Source organism: Somniosus microcephalus, chromosome 20 (assembly GCF_052327205.1).
Source record: "Somniosus microcephalus isolate GS21.2 chromosome 20, FLI_Smic_1.0, whole genome shotgun sequence".
In the NCBI taxonomy this organism is placed as follows: domain Eukaryota; kingdom Metazoa; phylum Chordata; class Chondrichthyes; order Squaliformes; family Somniosidae; genus Somniosus; species Somniosus microcephalus.
Genome location: NC_141006.1, coordinates 76,902,429 through 76,929,944, shown reverse-complemented (window position 1 = coordinate 76,929,944; position 27,516 = coordinate 76,902,429). Strand labels below are relative to the sequence as shown.

At 46.4% G+C, this 27,516-nt stretch overlaps 1 protein-coding gene across 1 annotated transcript in view; it reads left to right on the top strand.

The window, feature by feature from the left end:
* LOC147103449 (discoidin, CUB and LCCL domain-containing protein 1) overlaps window positions 1–27,516 on the top strand; it is a 182,166-nt gene that overhangs the window by 150,615 nt on the left and 4,035 nt on the right. Inside the window, exons 12-14 of the mRNA XM_085963041.1 lie at window positions 5,417–5,507; window positions 7,576–7,613; window positions 14,789–14,914. Of these exons, the coding sequence (XP_085819167.1) occupies window positions 5,417–5,507; window positions 7,576–7,613; window positions 14,789–14,914 (255 nt within the window). The remainder of the gene's footprint in view (window positions 1–5,416; window positions 5,508–7,575; window positions 7,614–14,788; window positions 14,915–27,516) is intronic.

Below are 27,516 nucleotides of genomic sequence, written 5' to 3'. Positions count from 1 at the left end.
TTTTGACTTTAATGGAGCACAGTGTGGAGCTGTACTGATCAATACAGGCCAGTAGAGTATTGTAACTAAATATCTTATAAGGGGTTTCATTTATACCTAGATATAATTAACTCATAATCACCCAATAGATGTACCCGGTGTTTAATTATGTGTCTGTAGTCCCTGACATTTAATATGTTACTTTACACAATACGTCGGGGGGGGAAATTCAGTTGTTTGCGCCTCCTGTTAGCACCTTAAGAGGGCGCTAATGGGGCACAAAGCAACTAGCGCTCGGGCGCGGCGATGTTTGCGCCGCTCGCGAAATTAACTAGACATTTTGCGGCGGCGCTAAACACTACCGCCACGATCTCCTGCGCCGGCAGATCATGACGTCGGTCGAGTGCGTAATGCCCCGGACTGGATATTGAGTGGCGCCCCCTGCCTTACTGCCTGCCATTAGCAACGAGAGGTTGAGGGGAGCGTTTTGCAGTCAGAAAGGGACTAGGGGAGCGCTATTTAAAGGTGACTGCTTCATGCCTTTTTTTGTTGGTGACATTTTTGCACCACGCATTCTGAGAGAGAGAGAGAGAGACTTCTGGAGAGATTCAACGCTGTGTGAAGGAGTTTTGGGTACTGAGCAGCACTTTGCAGGTTCATTTTGATTTGCCCTTCCTTGCTTCGCCAGCGCTCTGAGGTAGTGCCTCGCTCCTCGGCCTTTGCGCCTTAAGACTGGTGCGAAGCGCCTGATTTAGCGCTCCAATCACCTCCAGGTGGAGGCGATAATTAACACCAAGCGCTAAACTTTGCGCACGGCCGATAATGGCGCCCCAAACGGGGCGATACTGAATTTTTCCCCCGTCATGTTTAATTCTTCCATTTAAATATTGGCATTTCCCAGATCTCATTAAGATTATTGTCATTTAACTAAACGGGGCAAAGCAAATTCAAGAACCCAGACACTGGGTGGCTGACCAGTTAAAATCACTCAGGTTACTTTCCCACCCCGGGGACGGCGGGGGTTGATGGTTCCTGATTTTAACCTGCTCCACTCAGTCGGCAGCAAGGACACTCACACAAAGCCGGCGGGGCCCGACTGCAAATTGAACTCTGCAGCCTGAGCGGGAAGCCGCAGTGAGTTTCTCGCCAGGCCGACGTAGCAGATCGGAGCCAGAAGAGGCCCAAAAAGGCACTTTGTTTTTCTTACTTCCCTTGCGGGGAAGTTTTTTACTTTTATTTTTAAACTTCTGTTCCCTCCGGTCCCCACAAAGATAGCTTACACCTCCTGACATGAATCGGTCATTCATGAAAGAAAGACTTCTGAAATAATATTGAGCGGCCTGCGGGTGGCACTGTCCAGGGAGAGTATAAATACTCGGGCACGGGCCCAGCTTGCTCAGGACATTCTTAACAGGAACTAGTGAAGGACACAACTAGACCTCCATGTTGTAAAACAGTTGATTAAAGCTTTGTTTAACGCTTAGATCAAGTGCCTAGTAGTTTTCTTACGTCACCTCCCATGCCGCGGACTCACTGTTATCGGCTATCTAATGGCCAACTAGTAAAGAGGTTAGCAGGTTCTCTTTGGGGGGGTCAAGGTGGCTTCAAGATGACACAACCTCAATGGAAGTTCAGAACCGATTCAGCTCTCTGTAGCAGGCATGCTATTTTGGATTTCCAGCATCTGCAGTATTTTGCTATCGTACTAGTGCTTGGTTCACTGCCACACCTCTTCTAGGAATGCCTACCTTGAAGAAGTTCTGCTCTTCTCTTCGACGGGATCTCCGTTTGGCTCTTTAACCTTGTTCTTCTTCATTACTTTCAGTCTCCCTTCTCGTGTCTGACCTTTTATTGTCTCTTTTGTTCGATCGCAGCCTTGCCTTCGATCTATTTTCTTTTCTTTCCAGTTTTGAAGAAGGGTTTCGACCCGAAACGTCAACTCAAATTTCTCTCCACGGATGTTGCCTGACCTGCTGAGTTTTTCCAGCATTTTCTGTTGTTATTTAGGTAATCTGATACCTCTGTTGAACAGCTCGACAGTATTCCCCAGCTGATTAAATACCTGTCACTGGTATACTTTTCACACAGCTCCAGAAAACGGTGGGAGTTAATGCCCTTGTGGGAGGATTGCTCTCCCTGGGCATGTAGCAGGAAGTGTACCAATGTTTGCCCAGGTATGCTGGATAGCTTCAGTTGATTAAACTCCAGCACTGCTCCATCACGTACTCGGAGTCCTAAACTTTGATTCAGCCAACCTGCACCTAATCTCTCTGGATTTCGGTAAATTGAGTGTGTCCCTATTGGCAGACAGTGAGCACTCCATATCGAAACTTGACCCCTATGGATTTCTCAGTACGTTGGTGCGGAGGCGCTCCAGAGAACGATCACTTTGAAGGGTTCAGATCTGTTTTTGATGAGTCTACGCGGGGTCATTATTTTTGTAATGATTTTGACAAAGGCAAAAATTGTGAAACTTACCGGGAAAAGACAAATGTGTGCACGGGTTGGCATTAAGGAGAAGATTAGTAGGTTGCAAGTTGCTTTAGATAAATTGTGAATGGGTTGAGAAATGGCAGATGTCATTCAGTGTACAGCAGTACTGTGTTATACACGGGGGGCCAGGAACCTAAAGATACCCCTGTTCCATGCGTGGGTGCCCATTAAAAGCAACAGAGCAGGGTGGGACAGCATTGATGGGTGGCTAACAACGTGTGGGAGCTGCAGGGAAACAATAAACGTTCGAGGAAATATTGCTAGGTCAATAAAGTTAAAGCATTATACTTCAGTTATGTAAGACTTTAGTTATCTTTGCACTTAATTGTGTTCCACTTTGGTCCCCACATCTGGTGATGGTTAAGTATTGAGGCTCTAGCGAGAGAGCAGAGGAAGGCAGCAACAACGATATCTGCACTTCAATCTCTGATTTAAGAGGAGAGGCTTAAAAAGCTCGGGTCATTAATTTTGGAGAAATGTAGGCTCAACGGGGTAAGATTGAGATTTTTTAAATTCTGAAAGGATTGGATGTAGTAGATTTGGATGAGATATTCAAAACAAAACGCAAGAAGAAAAAGCAAGCCTATAAAATACACTGGCAAAATGTCAGGTTTCTTTTTTCAGAGTTTTGTTATCCTCTTGAACAGTTTACCCACGGATATGGTAAGTATGGGTGTACTAGTGTCCTTTAAGAAGGGACAAGGCTGTTGTCTGATTGAGGAAGACTTTGGAACAGATCAGGAGTATGGGGATTGGTTGACTATGCGGGAGGAGAATTTTCCAGAGTTATTCCTGAAATTAGCCCCAGGTTTTCCTCTCTGTTTTTTGCCTCTCCCGGGAGTTAGCATTCCGAGCAGCTGGGGAGGGCAGGGCAGGAGATTGCACCATCTGGTGGATCGGGTGAGCATTGCGGGGCCTTCTCTCAGCCTTTTTGTGTGTTCCTATTCAACTTCCTATTTTAAGAGTGATTTTGGATGAACTGGTAGCAATGAGTTGTGTACTTAACCACAATTTAGCTTAATAATTGACCTAATGATAGAATCTAGCATTTTCCCGACAACTGATGTCAGGTTAACTGGCCTATAGTTCCCTGTTTTCTCTCTCCCTCCTTTCTTGAACAGCGGAGTTACATTTGCTACCTTTCAATCCATTGGGACCATTCTGGAAGTTGGGAATTCCGGAAGATCAAAACCAATGCATCCACTATCTCTAGCTACCGCTTTTAAAACCCTAGGATGTAGGCCATCAGGTCCAGGAGATTTTAGTCCCATTAATTTCTCCAGTAAAATTTCATTACTAATACTAATTTCTTTTAAGTTCCTCATTCTCGCTGGACCCTCTTTCTTGATTGGTTCAGTTGTGGTTACTGCTAGTTCTCGCTTTCAAAGAAGGAAAAATACCTGGTTCAATTCGCAGCCGCAGCGAGATTGAATGAAAAATGAGAAACGCGAAATAAGAATGTTTAAAAGTCAATAAACCTTTTGTCCGCAGAGGCTCAGTGGGTATACGCTGTAGTACTGAGCCTTTCAAACCGGGACGAGCTCAGCTTCATCCCCCGCTCTGTGTAAATGAACTGGTCGCTGCTGGGGCTGGCGGTGGGGTACGACAGTCGGCCTCCGTGGCCCTTGCTTTGGGAGAGGAGAAAATTTAACAAGGGCTCCTGCTCCAGATTGTGGCCAATCATTCCTGCTGATAATTGTACATGTGTGGACATCGGATCAGTAATATTGCCCTGCAGTCGAAGGAGCTGCCCAATTCTCAGGGTGCCATGTGAAGAATCGTCCTATCAGAGGGCTGACACAGCCTGTGCCACCACACCACAAAAGGAGCCAACACCTTTTTAAGACGAGGGGGAAAATTACTCTCAAATGTGTTAATACAAACTTTAGTAACGATAACAACCCTGGTATTGTAAGTTATATGAAGATTCTGAGGGGGTTTGACAGGGTAGATGCTGAGAGGATGTTTCCCCTAGTGGGGGAATCTAGAACTCGGGGCATTGTTTCAGAATAAGGGGTCGCCCATTTAAGACGGAGATGAGGAGGAATTTCTCCTCTCAGAGGGTCGTGAATCTTTGGAATTCTCTACCCCAGAGAGCTGTGGAGGCGGAGTCATTGAATATATTCAAGGCGGAGATTGACAGACATTTGAACTACAGGGGAGTCGAGGGGTATGGGGAGAGAGCGGGAAAGTGGAGTTGAGGCCAAGATTGGATCAGCCACGATCTTATTGAATGGCGGAGCAGGCTCGAGGGGCCGATTGGCCGACTCCTGCTCCTGTTTCTTATGTTCTTATGAAAACTAAATTTACCTGATTAAACAACACTTCATTGCCTATATTGAGTAACATTTTTTAATTTTGATATCCCCTTTGCCAAGCCCTCGCTTCATAGATATTCAACCCTGTCATCCACACAGTTGTTAATTTTAAATCAGAGATTGATAGATTTTTGTTAACCATTGGTATTAAGGGCTATGGGGCAAAGGCGGGTACAGTATATGGAGTTAGGTCACAGATCAGCCCTGATCTCATTGAATGGCGGTACAGGCTCGAGGGGCTGAATGGCCGCCTCCTATGTTCCAACTAGGAAACCCAGTGAACAGCTTCTAGCACCATTGTGTTATGGAACAGCCAGCGGGAGGCGTGCGGTCGTGAGGGTGAAGTGGAGAGTGACATTTTTTTCCACCTAGTGAGATACTCACTTAGCGACCAGATGAAGACGGGACAAAACTCTGTACATGTATCAGCGAATACATCTGAATGGAGGTCGTGGATACGAGTCAAACTTGCAGCCACCATGGGTGGGAAAGCAAAGATGGAAGCTTGCATTCGTGAAGATATTTGTAAGGGATGTCCATCTAGACCAGGTTCATTCTGTCAGCCACATATCTTAATTGTAATCAAATGTATGCTGTAAATCATATTATTCTCTCATTTTTTGCAGGTTTTAATTTAATGGTGATACTTATTGTGGTTGGTTTCGTAGTAATCATTTCCACAGTTACCCTGTTGTTGTGCTTCTACTGCAGGAAAAGGTGAGTCATTCTAACATATTAAGAATATAAGAACATAAGAACATAAGAATTAGGAGCAGGAGTCAGCCACACGACCCCCCGAGCCTGCTCCACCATTCAATAAGATCATGGCTGATCATTGACCTCAACTCCACCTTCCCGCCCGATCTCCATATCCATAGATTGCCCTAGAGTCCAAAAATCTATCGATCTCAGCCTTGAATATACTCAACGGCCGCGATTTTTTCAATGGAGGCGGGTTGGGCGCGGGTCAGGTGGTTTCCGGCTTCCAGTCCCGCCCCCAACTGCATCCGGCCCACAGACGTGATTTTATGTAGATTGACCTTGTTAAGCCTGCACTGCGGGCTTGCCGGCCAATTAAGAGGAAGCCAGTGTCGGATGACGTCATTGATGACGTGTCATCTGCCGGTTTTCTTAAAGGGACCACGCACACGTTTTTTTTGACAGCTGATTTCTCGGTGTTTGACAGCATTGAGGTGCTGAAAACACTGACAATCACTGCACAAAGGTAACCTCTTGCTCCCAGGCTCTCCAATGACGCCCTCCATAGGCTGGAATAGATGGCAGCTGCAGGTGAGGTGATAGAAGCGATCTGTCACTGGTGAGAGGGGTTCTCCCAATGAGGTGGCACTGGACATGGATTTCAAAACTTGTTACCTAAAGAAATGTGTAAATGCATTAAAAATGAATTTCCCAACATTTTCTTACCTCTGAGACTCACCAATGTACCGTTGGATCCTTCACACCACTTCTGCAGCTGTCATCAATGCAGAAACATTACAGCAGACTCACAACACGCCACACTTACCTGGCGTGGTGACCGGACGTCGGGAAACCCGAGGCAGAAGCGGCAAAATTTAAAAATAGCCTGTCAACTACCTGTTAATAGGCAGGTAATTGGCGTTAATCCTCTTCCCACCACTAGGTGTCGGGTCCATGCGCAAATTGGGAAGCCGACACTTGGGAAAATTGTTTGGAGGCGGGTTGACGGCGGGATCGCAACCCGCCGTCAAAACGATTTTACCCTTTGACCCGCCTCCAAACCCGCCCTCTGAGTGCTGGCAAAATCCAGCCCAACGATTCAGCCCTCTGGGGTAGAGAATTCCAAAGATTCACAACCCTCTGAGTGAAGAAATTCCTCCTCATCTCAGTCTTAAATGACCGACCCCTTATCCTGAGACTATGCCCCCTAGTTCGAGACTCTCCAGCCAGGGGGAAACAACCTCTCAGCATCTACCCTGTCAATCCCCCTCAGAATCGTATATGTTTCAATGAGATCACCTCTCATTCTTCTAAACTCCTGAGAGTATCGGCCCAAACCTAGTGTAAAGTTCAAACTTATTCTGAAGTGTTTTCCCAGTTGCTTCTAATCCTTTAGAATTAAGTGAAATGAATTTCAGTTGACTGAGAATGTGTCACAGGAATACAAAACTTTGTTTCCTAATATAGTGATATGAGTTTCTTTAAACATTCAAAGCTGGCGGGTTGAAGAACATCAGGCTTAGACAGTAGCTAGTAAAAGGTGCCGTGGTTTCGGACCAGGAAATGACGCTGAATCCTTGAAAAAACTCCACTGGCTTTGGCACTATTTGATTTTTTTAAAATACATACAGAAGCCGAATGTAAGGAGTTAATGTTCACTGTTACCTGCAGCTTAGTTGCGAGTCCTTTGAATTGAGGTTAAAAAATGTTGCTTTCAAGACATGAAAGGTAATGTGGAATAATCCTTTTCTAATGCTTTGCATTGTGTGTAATTAGGACGCATTATGCAAATTTGTTTTTATTGCAGTAGAATTTATATATAGTCATGAATGACATGGAGCAATGTAATACTGTTACGCATGAGAAAAACTGAAAACTAACATGATCTTAAAATGTATTGCAATGGACTATGGCCAGTATTTTTTTTTAATGTATAAACTGACAATTTTGAGGAATTTTATGGAGCTGAATTTTATGTTGTTTTATCTCTGGAATCTGTTCCACTACTCCTAATAGTTACTTGCCTAAAATATATGGTATTTTGTGTCCGTATAGCTTTGTATAATTGGCATTTTATTGTATGTAGGAAGTCTGGACCAAGAATGGACTGTTCTTTACTAAAAGGTAAATTATTTTGTTCTTGATTTTCAGAAAGAGTCAGGTTGTCACATAATATTTAATTTTGTAAGTAATCTGCAATCCCCCCACCCCCAAACTTTGCCAGCTGACCTGAATCATTGAATCTTCATAGAATCATGGACGTTTACGTCACAGGAGGAGGCCATTCGGCCCATCATGCCTGTGCTGGCCTAATCCCACTTTCCAGCTCTTGGTCCGTAGCCCTGTAGGTTCCGGCACTTCAAGTACATATCCAAGTACTTTTTAAATGTGATGAGGGTTTCTGCCTCGACCACCCTTTCAGGCAGTGGATTCCAGACCCCCACCACCCTCTGGGTGAACAAAGTTCTCCTCAACTCCCCTCTAATCCTCCTACCCTATGCCCACTATGCTCCCTGGTTATTGAACTCGGTGCTAAGGGAAATAGGTCCTTCCTATCCACTCTATCTAGGCACCTCATACAGGAAACTTTCGTTGATCCGGAGGTTAAATGTCCGGAAAGCTCTATCTACCGGCAAAATTCAGGAGTCGGTTCAGATCATTTTTTTTTCTTTTCGTTGCTTCTTTTCTCCAGTCCTGGCTCTGCAAGCGTCTCTGTAGCTAAGCAACAGCTTCAGCTAGACGCTTGCAAGCTGCGTCGACTGTTTTGAAGCTGTTGCTAAGCAACAGGGTTTGTTGCTTCACACGGAGCTCTGAGTTCCGTATGTTTTAACATTAGCGCTGGTTTCTACGGCAGTTTTGATCTAACGGCACCAGCTCGGTCCCGTCGGTGCCGGATACCAGAAAGTTTCCTGTAATTTTATACACCTCAATTAAGTCTCCCCTCAGCCTCCTCTGTTCCAAAGAAAACAACCCCAGCCTATCCAATCTTTCCTCATAGCTAAAATTCTCCAGTCCTGGCAATCTTGCTGGGCTATGGTTCCACAGGCACGGACAACCCTCCAGTCACCTAAGTGGGTATGTGTGAGCCTAGTGGGCATTGGTAGGCTGGCTAGCTAGCTCTTTGACTATGGACAGCATCACAGCTTAGCTTGATTCTATCCGCACACAAATGTCCATAAATATACAGGAACAGCAGGTGTCGGATATATAAAACTTGCCTGATTCACCCCCCAGATGCACTGAGGCTCACTGCAGCACCCCAACTCAGATTAGCTGACTGAAGACAGACCAACAATTCACCTGCGGGTCTGTATGGCTCAGTATTGCGCTAGGAAGTGGCGTTAGTGCATCAGAAAGAGTTCTGTAAGTAGGACCCAGTGAGCAGGGTGTTCATGGATTGGCGGGAAACTCACGTAAAGCGAAGGAGGAGGGAAATGGATGTTGCAGTGGGTTTGACACTGCCCTTTCACCTCTGGGGCCTGAGCTCAGATCCAGCTAGACTGATGGGCTAAATGTCTTCTCTCTCTGCTAGCCATAAGGGTTCCATGTCCACTGGTTTTGGTAGCTTCGATCCAGTCCCTAGTGGGCATGGGACTACAGCACAAAACTCTCCCTAATTTATTAATAATTAGTGAGGAAAAGCTTTTTCACGCAGCGAGTGGTTAGGATTTGGAATGCGCTGCCTGATAGGGTGGCGGATACAGATTCAATAGTAGCCTTCAAAAGGGAATTGGATAAATACTTGACAGAGAAAAAATGCAGGGATGTGGGGAAAGAGCGGGGGAGTGGGGCTAACTGGATTGCTCTTCGAAAGAGCCGGCGCAGACTCGATGGGCCGAGTGGCCTCCTTCTGTGCTGCACTATTCCATGATTCTACTCTATTATAACCCACTTTCCTGGCCTGATACTACACCGATAATGCCTTTCCTCACTGGGCATATTAGCTTCCAAAGATGCCGCTACCTCCTGTGAGTCCAAGGTCATAGGGACACTCATCGTAGTGAATGCCCACCCCCTTCGTGCCTGACCTTGTAAAGGGTGGGCCTGGGCAGCAGCCCTGCCCCCCTAAAAGGCCAAGTCGGAATCATAGGGAAGACATGGCTACAGAAAAATCAGGACTGGGAATTAAACATTGCAGGGTATGACACATTTAGAAAAGATAGAGAGGGAAAAAGGGGAGGTGGAGTAGCTGTACTTATTAGGGATAACATAATGGCAGTAGAAAAAGTGACGCAGCTATCAGCAAGACAAAAATAGAATCCTTATGGATAGAGATAAAACATAATAAAGGATCATTCACACTAATAGGGGTAGTCTACAGACCACCTAATAGTGTAAGGGAGGTGGAGGAAGAAATATGCAAACAAATTAGGGAATTAGTAAAAAATATAGGCGTAAAAATTCGGTTGCTTTGCGCCTCCCGTTACAACGGGGTGCAAAGCAACTAGCGCCCAGGCGTGGCGCCGCCAACTCCTCCCGCGAAATTCAGCCGGAGGTTAGCGGTAACCGGTAGCGCCCAGCGGTGCTGCGGCGCTGGCAAAGACGTCATCGCCATGTGCAGTGCCCCGCTCGCGCCCCAGCCACGATCTTCAGTAACGCCCCCTGAATAACCACCGGACACTATGTCCAGTGGGGTCAGGGGGGCCTGCCTGAGGCCGGAGCAGCGCTAATTAATGGGAAGGTGCCGGGTGGCAATTTTCGTTGCTGGCCGCCCACCAGCACCTGCCCCCGTTGCTGTCCCTGGCCTCCTTTTGAAGCTCCCCCGCCCCCCACCGCGGAGTGCCGGCTGCGCTTCGTGAGCCCAGCATTTCTCTTGCGTGCCGGCCTCTTTTGCCGGCACTCCGATCCCTGGTGGCCCAGCTGGGCCCCGGGCCCCTCCCCTTTAAGAAGGGGAGGAAGGCCTGCAGTACCATGGCTCGATGTGGTGCTGCAGCTCGTAGCGCCGTGATATTTACTCACAGCACCCCAAGAGGGAGCCGGGGCGCTTCCAGTAGCACCCCGCTTCCCTTTTGGGGCGCTATCGACGAATTTCGGCCACGGGGGTGCTAATTTTTTCGGGAGTAGCACCCCGGCGAAGTTAGCGCCCCAAAGGGGACGCGACTCAATTTTTCCCCCATAGAATAATAATCATGGGGGATTTCAACTACCCCGATATTAATTGGACAGAAGAGGTAGGTAAAGGGGATAAGGGAATGGAGTTCCTACAATGTGTACAGGACTCCTTTCAAACCAAATATGTAAAAAGCCCACAAGGGAGGATTCGCTATTGGATCTAGTAATGGGGAATGAACCAGAGCAGAATGAACCAGCAGCAGAGAAGTAAAAGTAGGGGAACATCTAGGCAATAGTGACCATAATATAATACAGTTTAAGATGATAATTGAGAAGGACATAAGTATGACGAAAACCAGGGTAATAGATTGAAAAAAGCTGATTTTGAGGGGCTGAGAATAGAACTTGGGAAAATAAAATGGGTAACAATATTGGCAAACAACGATGTAGAACAGCAATGGGAAACATTTAAAACGGTGATCAACAGGGTGCAGGAAAAATATATTCCGCTGAAAGAAAAGAACAAACTAAATACTAATGAGACTCCATGGATGAATAAAGCCATAAGGGAACAACTGAGGGTAAGGAAAGAGGCATACATTAAATACATAGTCAGCAGGGAGAATACGAAGAGATTAGGAGAGATGTCAAAAAAACAATTAGGAAGGCAAAGAGGAACTATGAAATTAAATTATCAAGGAACATGAAACAAAATAGTAAAATATTTTACAGGCACATCAACAAAAAAAGGAAGGTTGGGGTGGGAATAGGGCCATTAAGGGATAGACAGGATAATACTACAGGTAATGATAGAGAGATGGCAGAAATATTAAATAATTATTTTGCTTCAGTATTTACCAGGGAGATAGAACAGGTGGACATGACATTGGATCATGAGATTAGTAATGAGATTAGTGCATTTAAAATAAAAAGAGGGGATATATTAAATAAACTAATCAAACTAAAAGAGGATAAAATCCCTGGTCCAGATGGATTGTATCCATGCATTTTTTTAAAATCTAGGGAAGAGATAGCAGAGGCATTACTACACATATTTACTAATTCGTTAGAAAAAGGTATAGTGCCAGAGGACTGGTGGATAGCTAACGTAATACCAATATTTAAGAAGAGGGATAGAACATGTCCAGGGAATTATAGACCAGTCAGCTTAACATCGGTGGCAGGAAAAATAATGGAATCCCTACTAAAGGAGAAAATAGAAGAACATCTAGAAACCAAAAATATAATAATAAATAGTCAGCATGGATTTCAAAAGGGGAAGTCTTGCTTGATCAACCTCATTGAATTTTTTGGAGAGGTAACAAAGAGAGTAGACAAGGGTAATGCAGTAGATGTAATTTATCTAGATTTTCAAAAGGCCTTCGATAAGGTACCCCATAATAGACTGATAAACAAGGTCAGAGAACGCGGAGTCAGGGGACAAGTAGCAGAATGGATAGCTAGCTGGCTTCAGGACAGAAAGCAGAGAGTGGGAGTAAAGGGTAGCTATTCACAGTGGCAGAAGGTGGGTAGTAGTGTTCCACAAGGATCAGTGCTGGGACCACTGCTGTTCACAATTTACAGTAACGATTTAGACTTTGGAATCAAAAACACAATTTCTAAATTTGCGGATGGCACCAAATTGGGGGGGATAGTCAATACTGAGGAGGACAGCAATAAATTACAGCAGGACATTAATAAACTTGCAGAATGGGCATATAATTGGCAAATGAAGTCCAACACAGATAAATTTGGTAGGAAGAATAGGGAGGTCACTTATCACTTGGAGGGTGCGAGTCTGGGTGGGGTAGAGGAACAAAGGGATCTCGGAGTACAAATACACAAATCACTAAAAGTTGTGACACAGGTTAACAAGGCCATAAAAATGCAAACCAAGCACTAGGGTTTATTCCTAGAGGTATAGGGGGAAAAATTGAGTCGCGCTCCCTTTGGGGCGCTAACTTCGTCGGGGCACTACGTTTAGCGCCCCCAAAAAATTAGCGCCCCCGTGGCTGAATTACACCGGTAGCACCCCAAGAAGGAAGCAGGGTGCTATTGGAAGCGCCCCGCCTCCCTCTTGGGGCGTTGCGAGTGAATATTGCGGTGCTACGTGCTGTGGTACTGCAGGCCTTACCTTAAAGGAGAGGGGCCTACCGGGGCCCAGCTGGGCCACCAGGGATCGGAGTGCCGGCAAAAGAGCCCGGCACTTGAGAAATGCTGGGCTCATGGAGCACAGCCAGCACTCCGCGGGGGGGGGGGTGCTGCAGGGGAGGCCGGGGGCAGGTGCTGGCAGGCGGCCAGCAACTAAAATGGCCGCCCGGCACCTTCCCTTTAATTAGCGCTGCCCCGCCCGCAGGTAGGCCCCCCTGACCCGTCGGACATAGCGTCCGGCAGTAAGTCGGGGGCGCTACCGAAGATCGCGAGCCAGGCGCTGCGCACGGCGATGTCATTGCCGGCGGCGCTAACGGTTACCGCCGCTGCTAACCTCCCGCTGAATTAGGGCGCTAACGGGAGACGCAAAGCAACTGAATTTTTAGGTCATAGAATTGAAAAGTAGGGAAGTTATGCTAAACCTGTGTCGAACCTTGGTTAGACCACACTTGGAGACTGCGCACAGTTCTGGTCGCCATACAGTATTATAAAAAGGATATAGAGGCACTGGAGAGGGTGCAGGGAAGATTTACAAGGATGATACCAGAAATGCAAGGAAAGGATGAACAGGCTGGGTCTCTTTTCTCTTGAAAAGAGAAGGCTGAGGGGTGAGCTAATAGAGGTCTTTAAAATGATGAAAGGTTTTGATAGAGTGGATACAGAGAGAATGTTTCCACTTGTGGGGAAGAGCAAAACTAGAGGCCATCAATATAAGATAATCACCAAGAAACCCAATAGGGAATTCAGAAGAAACTTCTTCACCCAAAGAGTGGTGAGAATGTGGAACTCGCTACCACAGGGGGTGGTTGAAGCGAATAGTATCGATGCATTTAAGGGGAGGCTGGACAAGCATATGAGGGAGAAGGGAATAGAGGGTGATGCTGATAGAGTTAGATGAGGAAAGACGGGAGGAGGGTCGAGTGGAGCATAAACGCCGGCATGGACTGGTTGGGCCGAATGGCCTGTTTCTGTGCCGTATGTCCTATGTAATACCATGGAATGATTTTAAACACCTCTATCAAATCTCCTCTTAGCCTTCCCTGCTCCAAGGATCTCAAACCTAGGTCAGTGCCTAGCGTATCCAGGCCCTGGCATGTTTTATGGCCCTTCCACTACACTTCTGATCAAGTTATGGCGGGGGTGCATTGGAAGGGCTGAGAAATTTCAAGCCCTCTGTCTTTGTTGGAGCCCTTGGAATGTTATCTGTGAAGTGTGGCCATCTTGGGTTGGATGTTGTAATTTTAATACTAAACTGATATCCTGGAGATTGTCTTTGTGGTTTAGGGGAAACCTCAGTGTTTTTTTCCCTCCTATCCGCTCCTGAAATTACTTGTGTGGCTATGGTTCCACAAGTACTGGGAGCCCACCAGTGCTTCACTCAAATGCCCATTCCTCACAGCGAGCTTCAGAAGTAGCTGTTGGCATAGAATTTGTCTGCAGAGCATAATAGCGGAGCTGAACGCTGCCCTCAACCATTAATAAATAAAGGCTTAAGAACATAGGAATTAGGAGCAGGAGTCGGCCATTCGGCCCCTCGAGCCTGCTCCGCCATTCAGTAAGATCATGGCTGATCTTCTACCTCAGCTCCACTTTCCCCCTCTGATCTCCAGATCCCTTGATTCCCCTAGAGTCCAAAAATCTATCAATCTCAGCCTTGAATATACTCAACGACTCAGCAAATGTTTCAATGAGATCACCTCTCATTCTTCCAAACTCCAGAGAGTATCGGCCCAATCTACTCAATCTCTCCTCATAGGACAACCCTCTCATCCCAGGGATCAATCTGGTGAACCTTCGTTGCACCGCCTCCAAGGCAAGTATATCCTTCCTCAGATAAGGAGACCAAAACTGTGCACAGTGCTCCAGGTGTGGTCTCACCAAAGTCCTGTACAATTGTAGCAAGACTTCCTTACTCTTGTATTCCAACCCCTTTGCAATAAAGACCAACATGCCATTTATATAGTGCCTTTCCTATCCACATTATGTCCCAAAGTGCTTCACAGCCACTTATTACTTTTAAAGCGTCATTCATTTGTTTGGACTGCATGAAGATGACCAACTAGAAAATGTGTTTACATGTTCCTCTGTATCTTCAGTCTGTGACAAATCCATGAAAAAGCAGAACTGTCAAAGGGGTCAGCTGCAGCCGACTGAATCGGAGATTATCACTTATACCAGTGAGGAGGGATCTTGCAGGAACATCACTGGAAACAGCTCGTCAGGTACTGGATCTATTTATCTCCTCCATTAATAAATGCCACTGATTTTCTTATTCAATCAATTATAATTCTTCCCCCGCTTTTCTCCCCTCCTCTCCTGAAAGCAGGGATTAAAGTTAAACATGCAATTGCAGCCCGCTGGATCCCTCACCCAAGTCTCTTTCCGCACTGTCGACTCTGGAGGGTCTCCAATGGCACTTTTCAGCCAAAGTTGTTCGATAGCATCAGGAGTGGGAAAGAATTGAAAAAAACATTAAAGGCTAACTAGTTCATCAAGACTGTCCCAGCCAGACATGGTGCAGCCTACATGCACCATTATCTTTCTAGTCTTTGTTGCCTTTACCAACGGAGTCACCTGGAAAGCCCCTTTCCCAAGTTCAATCCCTGCCTTGTACTGAGCCAGTTAAACATGGCCAATGTGGCACTGAGGTAGGAAAGAAGAAAATCGCACAGAATTCCTGGTCCTGATCATTATCCAGTGACCCCGCGGAACAAGTGTGAGGTGATGCATTTTGGGAGGACTAACAAGGCAAGGGAATACACAATGAATGGTAGGACACTAGGAAGGACAGAGGATCAGAGGGACCTTGGTGTGCATGTACTGTACATAGATCCCTGAAGGCAGCAGGACAGGTAGATAAGGTGGTTAAAAAGGCATATGGGATACTTGCCTTCATTAGCTGAGGCATAGAATATAAGAGCAGGGAGGTTATGATGGAGCTGTACAAAACGTTAGTTAGGCCACAGCTGGAATACTGTGTGCAGTTCTGGTCGCCACACTATAGGAAGGATGTGATTGCATTGGAGAGGGTGCAGAGGAGATTCACCAGGATGTTACCTGGGCTGGAGCGTTTCAGCTAAGAGAGATTGGACAGGCTGGGGTTGTTTTCCTTAGAGCAGAGCAGAGAAGGTTGAAGGGGGACCTGATTGAGGTGTACAAAATTATGAGGGGCATAGATAGGGTAGATAGAAAGGAACTTTTCCCCTTAGTAGAGGGGTCAATAACCAGGGGGCATAGTTTCAAGGTAAGGGGCAGGAGGTTTAGAGGGGATTTGAGGAAAAACTTTTTCACCCAGAGGGTAGTTGGAATCTGGAACTCACTGCCTGAAAGGGTGGTAGAAGCAGGAACCCTCACAACATTCAAGAAACATTTAGATGAGCACTTGAAATGCCATAGCATACAAGGCTACGGACCAAGTGCTGGAAAATGGGATTAGAATAGACGGGGCTTGATGGCCGGCGCGGACACGATGGGCCGAAGGGCCTCTTTCTGTGCTGTATAACCCTATGACTATGACTCTAACATGTCACTGTGTGGAATTTCAGAGACCTGCTGTCAACGGTAGAACGGTATCGTACCAAGAGAAGTCACCCTTTCGGTGAAATTTAGAGGGGAAATTGGGAAAAAATGTAGGAGGGTACCTTTCAGTAAATAACATTCCCAAAGTGAAATACCTTGCAGGACATATTGGGGTAGTTTGTCAATGTGTCTAATTGCATCAGGCAGGAGGCGAGTGGTGTAAGCCTACCACCAGCCCGGTGCTATCAGCCTGATGCCCGACCAATCTTCATGGTTGGGCCTCATTTCCATCCCATCAGCAAGCTGCTCGCGAATTTTGAGCTGCTTGCTGATCAGAGCGGGCACTGCTCTTTGATTGTGGAACCCACTCAATTTTCAATCCATTCAAATAAATAGAATGAAAATCAGGCAGGTTCTACAGTAGCCAGATCGTCCGCTCTGCTAGATTACCACCCAGGCCATGACAACAAAAATTTACTCCAGTGTTATTTCATTTTTAGAGGTATAGACTGGATGGGCGGAGCTTTATTATAGAATCATAGAAATTTACAGCGCAGGAGGAGGCCATTCGGCCCATCGTGTCCGTGCCGGCCGAAAAAGAGCTCTCCAGCCTAATCCCACTTTCCAGCGCTTGGTCTGTAGCCCTGTAGGTTCCGGCACTTCAAGTACATATCCAAGTACTTTTTAAATGTGATGAGGGTTTCTGCCTCTACCACCCTTTCAGGCAGTGAGTTCCAGACCCCCACCACCCTCTGGGTGAAAAAAGTTCTCCTCAACTCCCCTCTAATCCTCCGACCAATTACTTTAAATCTATACAAGAAAAGACAGATAAGGGAAGAAATTTAGAGGGAAAATGCCAAAGATATACCAAAAGATATCCTTTTAATAAATTGGGGCCTAGAAATTCACAGGGCGCCAGTGTAATGAAACCTGTTTGTCTTGCCTGTATTCGTTCTTGCCTGTATTCGTTTTGCACTCATGTATATTACCCTCCCCCACACGGTGTATAGTTTCACTTCCTCTTTCCTGACTAACCTGGAAGGTTCCAGGTCTTGGCTCTTGGCTCCGCCCCTGACTTCTCTTACATAAAGATCCCAGGATCTGTATGACTCATTCCTGCGAGCCAGTCAGTGTGTTGAGATGTTAGCTCTGATCTTAGTGATTAAAAGCCAACTTGTTAAAGTCTATAACTTCTAGTTTTGTGGTTATTGAAGGCACATCAGCCAGTCTCGCCAGGGTGCCGGAAGTACCGCCCCGGAAAGAGTCGCAAACGCCCGCCGGAAATTCAGTTTCAGCGCCCCAGACGGAAGCGCAGCGCTACTCGAGGCGCCCTGCATCCCTCTTGGGGCGTTGCAACTGAAAATCGCAGCGCAAAGTGCCGCAGCGCCACACGGTACTGCAGGCCTTCCTCCCCTTCTTAAAGGGGAGGGGCCTGCTGCAGCGCGATCGGCGATCGCGAGTGCCGGCAAAAGAGCCCGGCACCGAGGAGAAGTGCCGGGCTCTTGGGACACAGCCGGCACAATGCGGGGGGGGCTTAGGAGGCCGGGGACAGCTGCGCGAAGAGGTGCTGGCAGGCGGCCAGCAAAAAAAATGGCCGCTCCGCGCCTCTACCGCCGCAGGTAGGCCCCCCTGAACCGGTCGCAAATTGCGACCGGCGTTAAAGCAGGGGGCGCTACCAAATTTCGCGATCGGGGCGGTAGTGGGGCGCTGCGCACACCGATGACATCATCGGTAGCGGCGCGGCGCAGCGCTAACGGCTAGCGCCGCCATTAGCACCCTGCTAAATTTAGCGGGAGACGTGGCCAGTGGCGTTAAACCCACTAAGTGCCCTCTTTGGGCGCTAACGGGTGGCGCAGCCCACTGAATTTCTAGGCCTGGGTGTTTCCCCCCTCCCTCCCACTCCCATTTTTCCCTTGTCGATCTTTTCTTGTTGGGGTTTGCATCCAAATTTGACAGCAGCGTTTGCCGGGAATAATTCTGGCATTGTCTCCGAGAAGATGTTCACTCTAATTTTTGGCACGATGTGAATGAGGGGTAGTGCCTTGTAATGAAAATATCTTCCCGCTTCCCCCCGCCCCACCATGCACAGTTTTTTAAAAATTTGTTCATGGGATGTGGGCATCGCTGGCAAGGCCCAGCATTTATTGTCCATCCCTAATCGCCCTCGAGAAGGTGGTGGTGAGCCACCTTCTTGAACCGCTGCAGTCCGTGTGGTGAAGGTACTCCCACAGTGCTGTTAGGGAGGGAGTTCCAGGATTTTGACCCAGCGACAATGAAGGATCGGCGATATATTTCCAAGTCAGGATGGTGTGTGACTTGGAGGGGAACTTGGAGGTGGTGGTGTTCCCATGCGCCTGCTGTCCTTGTCCTTCTAGGTGGAAGAGGTTACGAGTTTGGGAGGTACTGCCGAAGAAGCCTTGGTGAGTTACTGCAGTGCATCTTGTAGATGGTACACACTGCAGCCACGGTACGCCGGTGGTGGAGGGAGTGAATGTTGAAGGTGGTGGATGGGGTACCAATCAAGCGGGCTGCTTTGTCCTGGATGATGTCGAGCTTCTTGAGTGTTGTTGCAGCTGCACTCATCCAGGCAAGTAGAGAATATTCCATCACACTCATGATTTGTGCCTTGTAGATGGTGGAAAGGCTTTTTGGGGAGTCAGGAAGTGAGACACTCGTCACAGAATACCTAGCCTCTGACCTGCTCTTGTTGCCACAGTATTTATGTGGCTGGTGCGGTTAAGTTTCTGCTCATTGGCGACCCCCAGGATGTTGATTGCCAAATGTTGGTGACACTTCAATAATACATGATATCGAAAACCGTACCATCGGTGTGACTAATGCATTAAGATGGATGCCAGCACAAGAGATTTTAAACTGTAAAATTAATACCATGAAGTATCTGTGGATTTCTTTCCCCTCCGCAACCATTGCTAGCGTAAGGCGGGGTCATCTAGTCTACCACGTTTAGGCTGTATTCTGTTCTTTCAAATTTCAGATTGTCAGGCAATGTTCCCTGTACACTGAGCTTTGTTTCTTTTAATGCGCGGTCCCTTTAAATTTCTGCGCGTGTGCGGTATTTACAGTGTAACAGCTGGTGGGCGGCCTGCGCGGGACCTTTCCAAATACTGCACGGCCATGCGCGTGCCACACCTTCGCGGGAACATTGTTGTCAGGTAGCCTATCTGAAATGTTGTTTCACCAGCTGCATCAAGTCCCACCATCAGGCTCCGCATCAGTTTCTCCCCGAAGATTCTACCCGGTAAGCTCATGAGGGCTTCCCCATGGTTTGGGGACTATATAACACTATTTTACAGAACTTCACTGGTTACACAGCCTTTCTAAAATTAGTACCAAGGCATTTTAGGAGAGGGGGGCTATTAATCTGCTTCCCCCTCCCCCCATCTTAGAACCAAGATTGCCTGTACCTAATGTACTCTTTTTAATTTATTTAATTACTAACATTTTTTTCAAATTTCATGAATTTGTTTCATTTTCTGATTTCATAAGAACATAAGAATTAGGAGCAGGAGTCGGCCATTCGGCCCCTCGAGCCTGCTCCGCCATTCAATGAGATCGTGGCTGACCTTCGACCTCAACTCTATTTTCCCGCCCGATCTCCATATCCCTTGATTCCCTTAATATTCAAAGATCTATCGATCTCTGTCTTAAATATACTCAATATACTGAGCCTCCACAGCCCTCTGGGGTAGAGAATTCCAAAGATTCACAACCCTCTGAGTGAAGAAATTCCTCCTCATCTCAGTCCTAAATGGCCGACCCCTTATCCTGAGACGATGACCCCTGGTTCTAGACTCTCCAGCCAGGGGAAACATCCTCTCAGCATCTACCCTGTCAATCCCCCTCAGAATCTTGTATGTTTCAATGAGATCACCTCTCATTCTTCTAAACTCCAGAGTATCGGCCCAATCTACACAATCTCTCCTCATAGGACAGCCCTCTCATCCCAGGAATCAACCTGATGAACCTTCGTTGCACCGCCTCCAAGGCAAGTATATCCTCCCTTAGATCATTTCAAAACCAATACAAATTAATACTTAATTTGAATTAGCTGTTTGGATCTTTAGCGAGAGAAATGATTGAGTGGTATAAAAAATAGACGTTTTTATTCGTTCCTGGGATGTGGGCGTCGCTGGCAAGGCCGGCATTTATTGCCCATCCCTAATTGCCCTTGAAAAGGTGGCGGTGAGCCGCCGCCTTGAACCGCTGCAGTCCGTGTGGTGAAGGTGCTCCCACAGTGCTGTTAGGGAGGGAGTTCCAGGATTTTGACCCAGCGACGATGAAGGATCGGCTGATATATTTCCAAGTCAGGATGGCGTGTGACTTGGAGGGGAACTTGGAGGTGGTGGTGTTCCCATGCGCCTGCTGCCCTTGTCCTTCTAGGTGGTAGAGGTCGCGGGTTTGGGAGTTGCTGCCGAAGTTTTAAGGAACAGAATGGCACAGCTTTAAAATAACCCTGCATGACATTGCCATGGTATCAGCTGTGGCTCAGTGGGCAGCACCCTCGCCTCTGAGTCAGAAGGTTGTGGGTTCAAGTCCCACCCCAGAGACTTGAGCACAAAAATCTAGGCTGACACTCCAGTGCAGTGCTGAGGGAGTGCTGCACTGTCGGAGGTGCCGTCTTTTGGATGAGATGTTAAACTGAGACCCCGTCTGCTCTCTCAGGTAAAAGATCCCATGTCACTATTTCGAAGAAGAGCAGGGGAGTTCTCCCCGGTGTCCTGGGGCCAATATTTATCCCTCAACCAACATCACTAAAACAGATTATCTGGTCATTATCACATTGCTGTTTGTGGGAGCTTGCTGTGCGCAAATTGGCTGCTGCGTTTCCTACATTACAACAGTGACTACACTTCAAAAAGTACTTCATTGGCTGTAAAGCGCTTTGAGGTCATGAAAGGCGCTATAGAAATGCAAGTCTTTTTTCTGTTTTCCTACAGCGCTGCTGGTACAGCATGAACACTCTAACTGTGTGTGTGCGCATTGTCCACACATATTTGCAAATCTGGTGGCAACTATATTTTTCAAGAAAGCATTTTTTTATTTCAAATTCCAAGCGTCAGTGAAGTATCCCAAGTTAATTCCAAATCAGTTAGGTTTAGCTGATCTGAAGCAGCGTTATGGTTAGAAAGGGGAAATTTGGCCTGTGCTGCTGCTGGAAGTGACTACATGCAGACAGATTGAGGTCAGTAAAGGGTCATGCTCTATTGTGGTTCCCTACATGGTCACTTAGTCTTCCGACATTGCCAAGGCTCAACCATGAATAATGGCTAATGAATTAAGGAACTAGACAGCACCTCACCCCACCACAAGACAGTGCCTTCAGAAGAGGAGAGGAAATTAACGGAAAAAATACATCTCTGGTTATTCATCTCCACTGAGACACGATGGAAAGCGTCATTTCGGGTCTCATTAAATAGATATTTTGTCAGTGCTTTGAGGAAACTAGCGAAGAAGATTGAATGCAGTCTGCCGTGGCTCAGTGGGTAACACCCTCCCAGCTGAGTCAGAAGGTCGTGGGTTCAAGTCCCACTCCAGAGACTTGAGTACAAAAATCTAGGCTGACAGTCCAGTGCAGTGCTGAGGGAGTGCTGCACTGTTGGAGGTGCCATTTTTCAGATGAAATGTTAAACCGAGGCCCCGTCTGCCCTCTCAGGTGGACATAAAAGATCCCGCAGCACTATTTCGAAGAAGAGCAGGGGAGTTCTCCCCGGTGTCCTGGCCAATATTTATCCCGGCAAAACAGATTATCTGGTCATTATCACAGTGCTGTTTGTGGGAGCTTGCTTTGCGCAAATTGGCTGCCGCGTTTCCTACATTACAACAGTGACTACACTTCAAAAAGTACTTCATTGGCTGTAAAGTGATTTGGGACATCCTGAGGTCGTGAAAAGCGATATAAATATAAGTTTTTTTTTATGAATGTCCCTTCAAAATCAGTGGGACTTGCACAGATTCCCCAAGTCCTCTTGACTTGGCATGTTAATGGTCCGAATTGCTACGGTACACAAATACCACCAGTAATTCTGACAGGAAAGTGACGAGCAAATTGCTGGAAAGAAATGCAAGACTGTTTCTTTGACTGGTACCAATGGAAACTGGCAAACGGGACTTGGTGGGAGTTAGGACACGGGCAGCCGAGTTTTGGATGACCTCAAGTTTACGTAGGGTGGAATGTGGGAGGCCAGCCAGGAGTGCGTTGGAATAGTCAAGTCTAGAGGTAACAAAGGCATGGACGAGGGTTTCAGCAGCGGATGAGCTGAGGCAAGGGCGGAGACAGGCGATGTTACGGAGCTGAAAATAGGCGGTCTTTGTTATGCAGCGGCTATGTGGTCGACAGCTCATTTCAGGGTCAAATATGACACCAAGGTTGCGGACAGTGTTGAACAAGGTTGAGAACGTTGGTCTCTGTTTTGTCCTTGACTATTTCAACACTATTCATGCAGTTGGTGTATTCTTCATTTTTTTTCTTTGCATGTATGGTACTTTACACTTGCCTGCATTAAATTTCATCTGCTAGTGTGGTATGCCCACTTGCCTATTTTATCTGAGCTGCCTCCTCCAGTTCCACTGCCCTTCCTAGTTTGGTATTGTTTGCAAATTTGACCACTTTGTATTGAATTTCTGAGTCCAAGTAGCGCAGGGAGTAGCTACTGTAAATGGAATTCCCTTTCACCTTGCTGTGCAACAACTGAACAAGCGGTTTGCAAATCTTTTCACAGGTTACTTACTATAGTTTGTACATTTTATCCTTCAAAATAAGGGTAGCAGCGCCATCTGGTATTTCAAACAGTAATTACAGTACAGGAATTTGTGCACATTTTAATTGACCCCTTGATGTATTTTTGAGGTTTTAAATTTATTAAAGGTTTATTTAAATTTCATAGGCAGTACCAATAACATGTTACAATACCGTTGGAAATATGAGCAAATACACAAAGACCTCTGTACACGTACAGCATATACTAGTTAACAATCCCAGTAATTGGCAATAGACAAAAGAACCAGAGGGGAGGTGAGGAGAATTTGGTTTTTTATGCAGCGTCTTGTTATGATCTGGAACGCGCTGCCTGAAAGGGTGATGAAAGCAGATTCAATAATAACTTTCAAAAAGGGAACTGGATAGATACGTGAAAGGGGAAAAACAATTGCAGGGCAGTGGGGAAAGGGCAGGAGAATGGGACTAATTGGAGAGCTCTTTCAAAGAGCTGGCACAGACACGGTGGGCCGAATGGCCTCCTCCTGTGCTGTATCATTCTGTGGTCTATGACAGGATACCCGAACGCACCTTGCACTGAGTTTTGTTGCAATGTGCAATTTCAATTTCCAAAAAATGCCACTTTTAATAAATGTCAGACTTTGATAGAGTACTAATTTAGATTGCTGACATTCTTCCATGAAAACAACATTTTGTTTTCCTGCTTCTGCAGTATTGGCTAGGCTGATCTAGTGACATCGCTGTGCTATATTTATCTATACCTGTATAACAGTTTGGAGAGCGTAGATCATGCTTCAAATATCACATTTTAAAGTGTCAAAATTACATATTAAAAACACAGGAAGAAAGACAGTCAATATAGAGCTGGAAATTTATAAGCTCCTGCCAAAATGTAAATGTAAGTTGCTTCATATTGTTTTCATCTGACCTAAAGCCAGAAATTTACCAGCACCTTCCAATCGACAAACTTTTCTCACTCAATAATTAAACTCTATGGGGGGGAAAATTCAGTTGGTAGTGCCACCCGTTAACACCTTAAGAGGGCGCTAAGTGGGGCGCAAACCAACTAACGCCCGAGCGCGACAATGTTTGCGCCGCTCGCGAAATTAACTAGACATTTTGCGGCGGCGCTAAACACTACCGCCACGATCTCCTGCGCCGGCAGATCATGACGCTAGTCAAGTGCGCAGCGCCCCAGACTGGATATTGAGTGGCGCCCCCTACCTTACCGCCTGCCGCTAGCAACGACAGGTTGAGGGGAGCGTTTTGCAGTCAGGAAGGGACTGGGGGAGCACTATTTAAAGGCGACCACTTCCTGCCTTTTTTTGTTGGTGACATTTTTGCACCACGCATTCTGAGAGAGAGAGAGAGAGACTTCTGGAGAGATTCAACGCTGTGTGAAGGAGTTTTGAGTACTGAGCAGCACTTTGCAGGTTGGTTTTGATTTGCCCTTCCTTGTATCTATTTAGAAGAGACTGTGGGGGCTGCACTCTGAGCTCTTTCCCTGGGTCTCTCCATTGTTTTTTCCAGCAGATTTGATGTACAGGTCTCTCCAGGCCGAGATTCAAGGCTGTAATGAGCAGGATATGGATGGAGAGCAAGATCAACCCTCCCCTTTAAGATAAAAACAGAATATGCTGGAGAAACTCAGCAGGTCAAGCAGCATCTGTGAAGAGAGAAACAGAGTTAACGTTTCAGGTCAATGACCATTCATCAAAACTCCCCTTTAAGAATTGGCCGGTGCCAGTGTGTCTGTGTTCCATTGCTGACTGACATCGCATGAGCTTCGCCAGCGCTGTGAGTTAGCGCCTCACTCCTTGGCCTTTGCATCTTAAGACAGATGTGAAGCGCCTGATTTAGCGCTCCAATCACCTCCAGGGGCGATAAAAGCCAAGTTTGCTGTCAGAGGTGATAATTAGCGCCAGGCGCTAAACTTTGCGCACGGTCGATAATGGTGCCCCAAACGGGGCGATACTGAATTTTTCCCCCTATTGACCTTGGGCTTAAAGAGCATTTATAGAAATTGCAACACAGAAACAGGCCATTCGGCCCAAAATGTTCATGTTGGTGTTTAGCCTCCATGTGAGCAGTGGGCCTAATCTCATGTGCCTGCCCTGTTGCCATATTTTCTATTTCCCTTTTCCTTCAACGACCTATCTAATGTATTCTTAAATGTGGACATGGTTTCTGCTTCAATCCCGAACTCCAGTAGTGAATTCCACAGCCTCACAACCATCTGTGTCAGCCGTGGCTCAGTGGGCAGCACCCTTGCCTCAGAGTCAGAAGGTCGTGGCTCCAAGTCCCGCTCCAAAGACTTGAGCACAAAAATCTAGACTGATACTCCAGTGCAGGACTGAGGGAGAGCTGCACTGTCAGATGCTGTAGTAATGTCTTTCAGATGAGTCGTTAAACAGTCTGCCCTCTCGGGTGGATGTAAAGCATCCCATGGCACTATTTTGAAGAAGAGCAGGTGTTCTAGCCAATATTTAACCCTCACCCAACATTGTTAAAACAGATTATCTGGTCATTGGAACATTGCTGTGTGTGGGAGATTGCCTTGTGGAAATTGGCTGCTGCGTTTCCTGCATTACAACTTCAAAAATACTTTGATAGCAAAATACTGCGGATGCTGGAAATCTGAATTGACAATAAAAAAAAGGCTGGAAACACTCAGCAGGCCCAAGTATTTTCAAAAATACTTCATTGGCTGTAAAACGCTTTGGGACGTCCTGAGGTTATGAAAAGCGCTATAGAAATGCTAAATGTCTCCCTTTATGTTTCTCCTGCTCTGTCTTAATTAATCTTATATCTTTGTCCCCTAATTCTAGACCCCTTCATCACTGAAAACAGTCGATTTCTATCTAATCTGAATCATCCCTTCATTATTTTAAACACTTGTGTCAAATCACCCCTTAAATCTCCTCTCCTAACAATGGCAGCCCCAGTTTTTCCAAGACATTTTTCAATTGTAATTCATCATACCAGGCAGCATCCTGGCGAATCTGGACTGAACCCTCTCGATTGTCTCAGCATCCTTCCTAAAGTGTGGAGCCCAAAACGGCACACATTATTCCAGCTGGGATCTGACTACGGTTTTATATAGGTTCACCAATACATCTCAACTTTTAGATTCTATGTATTTTTCCATAAAATCCAGTATTCCATTAGCTTTTTTATGGCCTTATCCACGTGCTGCTTTTAATGTATATGAATCTGAACCTCCAAATCCCTCTGCTCTTCCACATCACACAGCTTACATTCTTTCAAAGTATACTTATTACTTTTTTTAAACAAAATGTACCAATCTCAATTAGACTTAACACAGCTCCATCTTAAAATCAATACATTCCTGATAATTCAAAGCAATGCTCCCGCTAATTTTTTTTTGAGTGCGTGGCCTCTTTAAGGTGCTGCACGTGCGGTTTTTCCCGTTATAACAGCGTCGAGCAGCCTGCGCGTGACCTGCAGATCGCGCGGCCACGCAGCTTAACAGGAACATTGATTTGAAGTCATTTTTGCTCTAAACAAATTCTGAATTACGCAATAATTTGAATTTTGTAATGTAAGTTAGTTACAGTGTGTGTAATCTTAGTTAATATCTTTAAAGCTTCCATTGCATCATAACATATAGGCCGCAAATTTAATGGAGGAGGCGGGATGGTGGCGGGAGAGCTGGTTTCCTGGTTCCGGTCCCGCTCCCATCTGCCAGCGCTCTGTAAACGTGATTTTCCCTTGATTGGCCTTGTTAAGCCCCGCCCTGTTGGCTTCCCGGCCAATTAACAGGAAGTGGATCTGATGACATCATTTGATGACGCATCATCAGCCAGTTTCCTTAAAGGGACCACATCCACATAGATTTTGGCAGTTCTGTCAGTGTTTGACAGCATTGAGGTGCTGCAAACACTGACAAGCACTGCACAAAGGTGGACGCTTGCACCCAGGCTCTCCAATGACTCCCTCCATATGCTTATGGGGGGAGTCCCAGCACGCAGGGAGGTTCTCTTCCCATCCAAGGGCGGAAGAGACCTCCCCAGGACACCAACGCAGCCTGGTTGCACATTGCACAGGAAGGCAAAAGCAGGGATGTCGTCAGGGGTCCCTGGCACCAACCGTTCAATGATCTCAGTGGGTCATGAAACGTTACTGCAAAGCCACACTCAAACTCACCCTGCTGTGCCACTCAACACATCCACATCACTCTGCCTTCCATACCCTTCTCCTGCACATACTTACTCACACCAACTTACCTTGCAACTCCACCCAACCCTCTCTATCTACTTTATCACTTCCCCATCTCACTAGACACCCCTCACACTTACCCCTCATCCTACTGCAAGCAACTAGGGATGGGCAATAAATGCCAGCAACGCCCACATCCCATGAATGAAAAAAATACCAATTAACAACATAAGGGTGAGCACTTGAGAGGTTTAGCCAATGTCCATGTGTAGTTTCTGGTAATGTGTTGTCATATAATGAAATCTATTTTTCCAAAAGTGCCCCTTATTGGACAGATCTGAGCACACCTTGAGATCACACCTTGAGAAGTGTCTTACTGAGTTCCAGTGA